Source organism: Sphaerodactylus townsendi, linkage group LG07 (assembly GCF_021028975.2).
Source record: "Sphaerodactylus townsendi isolate TG3544 linkage group LG07, MPM_Stown_v2.3, whole genome shotgun sequence".
Classification (NCBI taxonomy): domain Eukaryota; kingdom Metazoa; phylum Chordata; class Lepidosauria; order Squamata; family Sphaerodactylidae; genus Sphaerodactylus; species Sphaerodactylus townsendi.
Window position 1 is genome coordinate 95,372,970 of NC_059431.1, and position 11,177 is coordinate 95,384,146.

At 48.7% G+C, this 11,177-nt stretch overlaps 1 protein-coding gene across 1 annotated transcript; it reads right to left on the minus strand.

Annotated features, from left to right (window-relative positions):
- Positions 1–310: 310 nt before the first annotated feature.
- Positions 311–10,064, minus strand: PTMS (parathymosin). Its single transcript, XM_048503591.1, has 5 exons — positions 9,708–10,064; positions 5,055–5,123; positions 2,349–2,433; positions 2,173–2,240; positions 311–1,361 (listed from the first exon to the last, which is right to left on the minus strand). The coding sequence occupies exons 1-5, from the start codon at positions 9,753–9,755 to the stop codon at positions 1,311–1,313; spliced, it is 321 nt and encodes a 106-aa protein (XP_048359548.1). The 5' UTR covers positions 9,756–10,064; the 3' UTR covers positions 311–1,310.
- Positions 10,065–11,177: the final 1,113 nt, after the last annotated feature.

Here is an 11,177-nt window from a genome sequence, read left to right on the forward strand (position 1 = left end):
GCACAATCTTGGGGACCCCTTTCTCCTCATATCTAACTATGCCTCAACTGATGATACCCATGTATTTGACAGAGAGGTTGCTACTCCACAAAACCTTCCAGCTGTTAAGTTGCTGTAAGATACTTTGGATATTTTTTGTAGCAATGAATCAACACAGCTATTTCTTGCAAAGAAAAGACCCATTAGAGCCCTTCCGCACTTTTCCCCATCAAAGTGCTCTAAGTGAGGATACTTTGTATTTTGCCACTACGCACAGCCTGCATTCAGAGGCAGATATGTATCATGACAGACGGACTCGGACAGCACGAAATCTTTTTGAAAGGTTTTTATTTACAGTGCTAAACAATATATATATTTATATTTCTCATCCTCATAATGTCTGTGCCATAGAAAATACTGCAGATGGTTCTGCTTTAATTTACAAAGAAAAAAAAGGAACAGAAGAACCGGAAGGGAACGACGGAGAACTAAAAATTTGGTCCCTAATTCATTTTTCAAAGACCCAAAATGAGGAAGGAAAAAAAAAATAACAAACCACTGAATCACATATGATTTTACACATTATAAAACAAGCATTGCCTCTGGAAGAAAAAAAAACAAATCACCAGATACAGCTTGCTGCCTTGCTGTGTAAATTTGTACAAAAATGTATTAATAATTAAAATCTTTGTTGCTATGCATGTTTCGTCGTTGTTTTTTTTAAAACCCACACATTTCTTTGTTGTTGCGTTTTTTTTCTCTCTCTTTTGCCTTTTCCCAGCCATGGAAAGGGAACCAGGCAGAGAAGATCAATGGATCACTGCCAAGATGCCCTGCCATTCGATCCCCCCGACCCCAGCACCACACACGTCCCACAAGTTTGTGGAACTTTGTAAGGGACCGAAGGAAGTAGAGAAAGGGGGATGTGGTTGATGGAGGGCAGGGAGCAAGGGGTGTTTTTTTTCCCCGCAGAAGAAGTGTCAAAATGAAAGCAAGTGAGGATCTCAGTTAGGCAGCAGTCGTGAGCGGGTGCTTGCAAAGTGAACATTTGTGGGGAACAAGATGCTGGAAGGGGAGGCGGAGGGCGGATCAGCAACGAGGTGGAGGTTAAAACTGTAGGGAGCACTGTAATGTGGGACAGGGCCTGGGGCAAGAGTAGAGTTCCCTTCACTCCCTCCCTCCCTCCCTGTTGGAGAGCAAACTGAGTGCCTCCTCCCCCCTTTGGGACTGTGGGCCTTAAAAGAGGTACCAGCGCAGGTGGGAGGAGTGAAGTGAGGGAGAAGGGGCAGACGGACAGTAAAGAAGAGGATGTGGACACCGGCAGGGGCGTTTCAAGCAGAGGAACCATTTTCTGTCTTCTTTCGCTTTGGATCCACTTCATCCTGTACAGACAAAGGAAGAGGAGTTTGGTGGTCAGAGCGGGCCACAGTGTTTGCAGGTTGTTCTGGCCTTACAAAGTTAAGGGGAAGAGAAGAGACATCTCTGGTGGAGGAAGCCATATTATTAGGCCAATGGCCACTTTTAAATCCCCCCCCCCCCACACACACACACACCCAGAGCCATGGTGGGCAGCAGGAGCTGGGGCCAGGGGATCCCCCAGTCCCATTGTGGGCTGGACAACCCTGGGCTAGATCCTTTACAACAGGAGGAGAACAGTGGTCATGTATTCTGAGGGGAGAAAATTATTGTCGATGACGGCCTGGAGGAGTCTGAATGCATCTGCTGGCACCCCTGCTGAATCAGGGCTGTCTTTCCAGCTTTAATGGTCCTTTTTACCCGAACTCTTTTGCGCACTAGAACATTATCTAGTCACGACTCTGTGCTGTGCACAAGAAGGACAGTGCAAGAGATGGGAAGATTCATCTCCTGGTTGAGGAGAATTCTCTGCCTGCTCAAACAGGAGGCAGCAAACAGTGAGAAGGAAAAGAAGGTGGAGCTGAAATAATTTCCTGTTCTGATGTAGGCAATCAAAATGCTCTGGAGATGCAAGGGAAGGAATGACAACATCACTTTAATCTAAAATCCTGAAGGGAATTTTGCAAGGTTCCACTTAGGAGGCACGTCCGGGATTCCTCCTCTTGTGGGTGAGCTTGTAAGTGTTAAGAGAGCATATTTCCAAGCCGTTCCTTAGTTTGGCATAATTGACTCCAGCCTCACTCGGTGTGTTTTCCACAAGAGTGTCTCTATACTCACCTCCTCCTGCTTCTTATCTGCGGATCGTTTTACTGCATGTGAATCTGGCTCCTGATCATTCTCATCATCTAGGAGGAAAGAAAGAGGAATTATAAACTGCTCAATCTGACATGGAATTTAATGGGGTGTCCACTCACAGTTCCATTCCACAAACCACACAGGCTGCCCATGCTCACCTTCATCATCCTCATCTTCATCGTCTACATCTTCAGGATTTGCATCTTCATCATCTTCCTCTTCCTCAGCACCATTTTCATCGTCCTGCATAAGATGAACCCATGGAAGAAAGCAGAGAATTGTAAAATCTCCATCTTGATCGGCTTTCTTACAGCTTCTTGCCTTTTTTTTACAGGTGCCCCCACAAATTTGCCCTAACCAGGATGGCACAGGCTGGCCTGATCTCACCAGAGTTTGGAAGCTAACCAGGGTCAGCACCAGATCAGTGGCGTATTTGCCACTGGGCGCTACTCTTCTGGTCACATGGGGGTGCAAAACTGGCCCCCACAAGACCAGCAAGATGCAGTGGGGGGGTGGAGTCATGCGCCCTTGACCCTGTCCATGTCGATGACACATGGTCGGGGTCAAGGGCGCTTGAAGACAACGAGGCAGCAGGACTTCCTGCTGCCTCATTGTCTCCGAGTGCCCCTGATCCAGCCCATATTGATGTCTACGGGCGCCATTTTCCCCTGGTACGCCTCTGCACCAGATAATATTTGGATGGGAGATGACCAGGGAAGTCCAGATTTGCTATGCAGAGGCAAGCAATGGCAAACCATTTTTGAGGACCTCTTGCCTAGAAAACCCCACAATTTTCACCAGTACCACAAATGTGCCTTTTTAAAAAGAGAGACAGAAAAAGAGAGAGATTATAATACTCCACTCTTCCTCAGTCTTCCTTCCAGGGATGGATCTGTTTAGCTCCCGCAGCAAAATTTCCCCCAGTTTGTTTCTACCATCCTCTAGGTCTCTCTGGCCTACCGAGGTCGCTTAGAGTTCTTAGTTTCTGGTCTTTACAACCTCTTCTTGGCGCTCTCCCACACGGACACTTGCTCTCCTGCTTCTCATATCACACAGGAGCCCTCTGAATGTGCTTCTTCGCCACTTTCTTAGCACTGGGGTATTTGCATGTACCTCCAACACTCTGGTCCTCACAAACTGCTTAGCTCCAACATGTGACATATATGTTTTGGTCTGACATGTTCTGTGGATGAGGGTTCTCAGCTGGGCTTACTCAGAAGGAACTAAATCGGAGGATATATTTTTCAATGGCCACTATCCGTGGTTATTGCTGCTGAAAGCAAACAGCTTTGGCCTTCCTGACTGGAAGAGGGACTATACAGTAGATGGGCCTCCATCTAATATAGGGAGAAAATTCTACAGGAAAAGCTCATTCCTGCTTGTGAACGACATCCGAAAACAGACCACTATGAGTCGAAGTGGTATATTCATATATTCTTATGAACATCCATCCTATGCTGATGCCTCTGTTTTTTTTCAGGGACAGCTTCTTCCTGTTCTGAGCTTGGATAATTATGTGGGATGGCAGTTGGAGGGAAAGGATTGGGAACTTGCAGGCCCAGGTCCAAATCCCCACTGAAGTTACTGAAGTGACCTCAGGCCTGTCAATTTTTTCAGCCTGGCCTCTTTTACAGATTTATTGTGAGGTTCAAATGGAGCAGAACTATGTTCATTATCCTGGGAGGGAAGATGGGATTTTTAAAACGTTTTGTTTTTAAGCTACTTAAAAACAGGTAAGTAGCGATGGCCCCTGAACTAAAGAACACCAACTCCATGTCCAACCACTGGGGGCATCAAATCTTAGCACCCAACCCTGTGGTGGTGAACCTATGGCACTCCCAATGTTCATGGACTACAATTCCTATTGGCAGGGGCTGATGGGAATTGTAGTCCATGAACATCTGGAGTGCCATAGGTTCACCACCATTAGACCTCACTGAGTTTCTCTCAGTGAATGCTAACAAGTCAGAACTGGCAACTGATTACCAAAATATCAACCTGCCTGCTTATGATTTTCCCCTCAAGTAGAAGATATCTGCCTTCTCCCCAGTGGAGACTTTGTAGCCAAAATATTTGCCTGCCATTCAACTGGTGAGGTGCATTTCCCTTGTCTTTCATTTCCATTATCTTTCCTGAGAAGTGGTTGGTCAGGTTAGAAGAAATAAAGAGACTCTGAGTCCCATCTCATCCCACACTTTCTGGAGTATGTGGCGTCTGGAGAGGATCCTCCCTGCTTCTCTGTCTTAGATTTCACCTTCCATTTTCCAGTGAGTCCCAAATTTATCCTGAGTTGACTCCCAGATATTCCCTGCCTCTACTATCTAATTCCTAGCTAACTGGGCACTCATATTTTTGAACCACTTGCTTCTATTTTCTGACCCTTCCAGTGTCTCTCATTGAAAGAGAATCCAGAGGCATAAGAACCTGCCATTCTGCTCTGCAGAGTTTACTCACCCCATCGTGACCCCACAGGCAATCTCAAAGAGTCAATACTGCCACACAGAAGTGAAAGGGGAGTGGCCTAGTTCAAAATGACCTCCAAGCACCCCCTCCCTTGTCTTTTAAGCAATGTTTCATCTTAAAAACCCAGGGGCTTAAGAGTCTTTCAATGGACATACAAAAAGTGTTTTGGGCATGCGAAAGAAAAAGGCAGAAAGTCCCTGGAGAAGCACAGCAAAGGGTCCAAATCAGCATTTTCCTCAAAGGCAAGTGTATGGGGCACTTAAAGAATGAAGGTTAGCATGTTCATCCCAACCAGGGCCATAAACTGATGGCTCCAGTTTTAAAGTACCCTCTATTTGCCCCATCCCTTTCAGCCCCACTGCTTCCCACTACTTCTTCAGCAGACACAAACCCCATTTTACCTCTATAATCTCCTTCTTCTCCTTACGAGCAGATTTCTCCTCATGCTTCTCCTTCTTCTCTTTCAGGTCCTACAAAACAGGATAAGGAAATCTCTTAGGCCCAATCATGACCCGATGCTGTCCAAATCAAAAGCTAGCTCTGAGCTCCTGGAGCACCTTGCTGAAAATGGGCTGCTACACACAGAAAAATCCACAATTCTTAGGTTTCAGCCTGCATCAAGTTCAAATCAAGCCAGAGTCCAGCACGTAAGGAACTTCAGACAGCAATCCTACTCAGGTGTATCCAGAGTGATTTACTCCTGGGAAAGTGTTCTTAGGTTGGCAGGACTGAAGAGCAGCTAGTACAAGAAAATCTTACGACAAAATAATGAAACATGTAAAAAGAACATGGCCACAAGGGCTGCTGCATTAGTCAGAAGCAACACGGGAAAAATTACGACTGAGGAAACATTTGGCAGTTGGTTCATAAATGTCATTTCTTTTTTTAAAAAACCACACACAATATATCACAGAGAGCAAGAGCTTGTCAGACTTGGATGCATGAGGAAGCACAGATAATGGGAACCAGGAAAGGAAGCTGACTGAGGCCTTGTGGGCATTCCGTTGCTTTAGTATCATTTGTTAATGTACAACTGTGAAGCTCCCCTCCCTCCAATGAATCAACAAGGGCCACGATCCACCACTCTCCTACACATCTGCCAACAAGGCTGGCACAGAATTCCCCTCTGAGGATCGCACAGTGGCCCACATATGCCTTTTGCTCTCGCTCACCCATCATGACGCCCTAAAACTATGGTGGTGAACCTATGGCACTCCAGATGTCCGTGGACTACAATTCTGGCAGGGGCTGATGGGAATTGTAGTCCACGGACATCTGGAGTGCCATAGGTTCACCACCACTGCTCTAAAACCTGCAACCTGACACAGGTTCCTGATGCTTCAGAGTAGCTGATTTGGTGAGTTGTTGGTGGATTTGTTTGCTATTGAAACCACTGTTAAGTGGCTTTTCCTAATCGCCGTTTGATTTTTCTCCACAGAGTTAAGATGGGCAACATCTGGCTTGACAAGAGTACATGTAATCTGGGAGTCTTAACAGACCACAAGCTGAACATGAGTAAACACTCTGATGTGGATGCTAAGAAAGCCAGTACAATTCAAGGCTGCATCAACAGGAGTATAGTGTCTAGATCAGGGGTAGGGAACCTGTGGCTCTCCAGATGTTCAGGAACTACAAATCCCATCAGCCTCTGTCAGCATGGCCAATTGGCCATGCTGGTAGGGGCTGATGGGAATTGTAGTTCCTGAACATCTGGAGAGCCGCAGGTTCCCTACCCCTGGTCTAGATAGAGTGACATGATAGTACCCTCTATTTTGCATTGGTCAGATCTCACCTGGAATGCTGTGAGCAGTTCTGAGTACCACAATTCAAGAATGAAATTGACAAGCTGGAGCATGTCCACAGGAGGGTGACCAAAACTGTAAAAGATCTGGAATCCACGGCCTATGAGGAAAGACTTAGGAAGCTGGGCACGTTTAGTCCAGAGAAGAGACGATTAAGGGTGACATGATAGCCATGTTTAAATATTTGAAGGGATGTCATGTTGAAGATGAAGCAAGTTTATGTTCTGCTGCTCCAGAGACTAGGATATGGAGCAATCAATTCAAACTATGAGAAAAGAGATTCCACCTAAACCTTAGGAGGAACTTCCTGAAGGTAAGGGCTGTCTGACAGTAGAATATGCTTCCTCAGAGAATGGAGAGGTTTATAAACAAAGGCTGGATTGGATGCCCATCTGTCGGGAGCGCTTTGATTGTGTGTTCCAGCAAGGCAGGGGGTTGTACTTGATGGACCTTGTGGTCTCTTCCGACTCTCTGATTCTGTGAAAACGAATTGCTACATTTTATGGAGACCAGCCTGAGAGTTCAGCTGCAATGACGATGAATGTTGGTCATTCTATACAAAGACCCACACACAGTTGCTGTATTTCATTAGAGTGCACAATTTGCTCTCATTGTTCACAGCCTGTTTGGCTTTGGGTTATCTACACAGCTAGATGGTGCTATTAGCATAATTGGGCTGTTCTAGCGGAGGAAGTGAAAGATTTTGTCTCTGACAGCTACCTTTAGAGATAACAATAACAACCTTTTGTTATCTACTGGAGCTTTTTCTAACCACTGGAGGCTCTATATTTATTTCAATCATCTTTTTAACACTCCTATAATGTAGGCCAAGATGGGGATCTGTGATTGAGTGAAGGGTAACTTGGCTAATACCACTCAGTAAATTCATTCTTGAGGCCAAATTTACTCCCCTCTCAATGCATATACATATTCCACGTCCTGAAACAGAACAATTCCATTTATTCATGGGGCAGATGAACAAAGAACGAACAAAAGAAACCCCCAACAAACGAAGCTAAAAATTGGTTTACCTAGAAGATCCATGCCCAGATCTGACTAAGAAGGCTGAATCTAGAATTCTGCTTCACACTATAAGTCCCTGGAACAAAACAAGTAGCCTTTTCCCAATACTGCCTCTAGGGCTAACAGTTGTTGGTCAACCAAATCTCCATGAACTTGCTTTAATCTGATCTCTTTGCACATTTCACAGCAGGAGGTGGTAACACCTCTTGGTATCAATTCCCAACAAAGACCTGGCAGATCTAGCTGCCTATGTACTGCACCTTCATGCTGATAAAACTAGCAATGTAGATAGGCGTGAATCAAAGGAGGAAAAACAGGCGCATGAGAACCTTTCTTTAAAATGGACTGTGCCATAATTTCCCACTAGAGGGTATCATGTGTTTTCTCCAAGGCATGTAAAACAGGCCACAGACAGAACGCTGGCCTAGATTACATGCAGTCTCGCCTGGATTTATCGTTTTGTTGTTACACCACCATTTGACATTTCCACAGTCAGACTAGCAAATACAAGCGTGGAAGGATCTTCTCCGTCACAAGAGACAAAAATATCTCCCTGGCTGGTTCATGAGCTTCCTTCCCAATGCCAGCAAGGTTACAGACAGTGATTGACACAATTTTCTGAGCTCCGCATGGGCATGGTTATGGCATCTAGCATGGTCTCTTACAAGTAGTTATTCTAACCCATAACCGGCACAGGATTTACAAGGTGGCAACCGGAAAGCTACTGAAAAACAATTCCTATGGTCCATATCTGAAAAGTTGGGGCGGGGGGAGGTGGCAATGTGACCTTGGTGAATGGTGCTTTGATTCAGCCGAGATGGCATACTGTTGTGTAAATGGTTTTGGATTTTGCTTTACAAAGGGGGTGGGGGTTCTGCAGCTCCATTTCTGACATCCTTTGTATCTTAACTTTCTCATTCAAAATCAGAAAGGGCACAAAAGCAAGTCTAAGCAGCCAACAGGAATTTAACCTTTATTCCCTGTGTCCCCGGCTGGCCTAGAAGACGCTTATAGTTATTTATTTCCCCTCCGGCCCAAGAGAGCCGCTTAAAGATCTCCTCGGCAAATAAAATAAAATAAAACCAGGACCACCACCCAGACACAGGCTATTATTCCCTGCCTTTCTCTTTCCTCCTCCCACTCCTTTCCGGCAAATAAGGGGACTGTATTCTCCCACGTCTCCTGCTGTCCTGCCCTGGATTAAAAGAACGCCTTGTTTGTAATAAGGGCAGAAGACAGGGACTCGTCTGACACGTGCTCAGTCCCTTTGCAAGAACTAAATCGAGCAGTCCCGCCGGTGGCATTAGGAAGACTCGGACTGATTTTTGTCCCAAACTTCCACTGGGCTCCTACTGCAATTCCGCCCTCGCTTTTCATAAAACCAGTCTGCTACAACCCGAAGCAAATGCCCCTCACCCCGCAGCCCCCTAAATAATCCAAGGAAGAGGGCACAGGTCCGCGTCTTTCGGAATCGCGTGTTTATTGTCGCCCTGGCGCCCCCGCCCCACTCCCAAAGCCAAACATTCGCCCCATCGCAGCCAGCCGGGTTGGTCGCTGGCGCGCAGTACCCCGCTGTAAAGCAGAGCACAAAGGCTGGCATGCAGGCGCGCCAGGGGGGCTCTTCAAAGGCAAGCAACCTGCGTGCCCAGATGGTGGCTGGCTGGCTGGCAGGCGCGCGCTCGCTCGCACGCACACACCGCCTCGCGCCGGCTCTTAATTGCCTTCCATCTTCCCAGGGCTTTGTGCCGTGCGGGCGGCCGCCTCGCCGTTCGTTTCCTAATAAAGCAGCACCAGGAGGAAGGAGGGTCAGTTCAGCTTGCTTCGTTTCAGGCACCGGGAGGACCGGTCTTCTTCTCGCCCCCTCCCGCCCAAAAAAGTGGGCGCCCGAAATGAGTCTCTAAGAACACGAGTGGCCATTCAGACCCACGCTCGCCCCAAGCCACGGCTGCCCCTGAGGGGGGGGTTAGCCCCCCGCGCTCAGCGGACAAGGGTCCTCTGGCCAAATCGTTGGGAGGGGGGGGGGGGAGTGTGGAGAAGAAAAGAAAAGAAGGCGAGGCGAGGCGGGCACCAGCCAGTCGCCCTCCTCGCCCCTCCGGAGTTGTTGCTGCTGCGTCCCCGAGAGAAACCTCCGTGCGCGCGCGCTGCAATCCCTCGCAAAACCCAGCGCGGGGTCCGGGTGGGGGGATGCAAAGGGCGGCGGCGGCGGCGCGCTCGTCTTGGGCGTCTCACCTTGGCGCCCAGCTCCACCGGAGCCTCCTCGGCGGACTTCTCCGACATCCTGGAGCGGCGGCGGCGAGCGGGAAGCGGCGAAAGACAAGGGGGGAGACAGGGCAGGAGAGCCGGAGAGACGCCGGGCGGGCGCTGGGGCGGGTGGGTGGCGGGCGAGCGGGCAGGGACCACGTGCGGGCGGCTTTTCCCCGACGCTGGTGGCGGCGAGGCGGCAGCTGCTGCTCTTCTGGTCCCGGGCGCCACAAGCACGGGGGCTTCCTCCCTCTCCCACGGTGGGGCTATGCCAGAAAAGGGGATTTATAGATGGCTCGAATCGGTGACGAGGAAGGCAGGGAGAGAAGGAGGGAGGGAGGGAGGGACCCGCGGGAAGGGAGGGGGACGGGGAGGGCTGAGCGCGAAAGGGGGCGGGCGGCACGCCGGGGCGGGAGGGGGATCCATGGGCCGCGGGGAGGGGACGCCGGCGCTGCCCTTCGCCTGGAAAGCCTCGGCGCGGACGGCTCTCCCGGGGAAGGGGGCGCGACCGCGTTCCTCAACCCGCGGGGCGCCCTTGCGAGTCCTTGCCACTGTTCCTTTGTTCACCTTCGCCACCTACACGCGAGCGCGCGATGCACGCACGCCCTGCCCGGTGCTGCTGCTTTGGGGCCCGAGAAACACCGGAGTGCTTGCTGGTACTCACCTGGCCATAAGGACCGCGCAGGATGTGCCGTCCAGAGGGTCTGGGTGGGGAAGAGCGCCCTTCCCCCGCCACTACCTGTTTGATCGTCTTAAACCAGCCATGAGGTTGTGAGATGCCTGTGGGTGCTTTTCACCTGCAAAATCGTGGCTGGCAGAGTGGGGTCATGGGTGGAATGGTGTGGGTGGGCTACATCCTGAGTTCCTATTGTGGACATTCCCAGAATGGAAACCTGTGTTCTGTCACATTTAAGAGTTAGCATGAAAGGTGGTGAATCTCCCACAGTTAAAGGCAAACCCCCTTTGCCTCTAAGCCTGCCTGCAAATTCCTAGAGTGGGATGCAGAATCCACACCAAACTCTACACAAGGTTCCCCTGCAGCAGACAGGCTGTGTGTTTTGGGCTTTGCCAAAAGCATTTTGATTCTTTGCCCATCTCCAATGGAGTGTTGCCAAAGGATAACTGATCCATAGTGCCTGATCTTGAATGTACGCTAATGCACATATATAAATGCATCACAGGAACTTCTTCAAACATGAATTCGGATTTGTGGCAACCATGCTTTTCTCGTGGTTTGGTGAAGTTTTGAAGGGAGTGGTTAAAAACTGGCAATTCTCATCCAAGCTAATGATGTGTGGAACCAGAGGGTGATGGTTTTGTTAGATAAATCCTACTGGAGTCAAAAGTTATATTCTGTGGACATTCTAAGCTTTCAGAATGTAATATGCACCATAAAATTGGACTGAAAGTTCGTGAAGATGATTCTAGGTATCTCAGTTTTCAAAAGGCAAGAGCAAA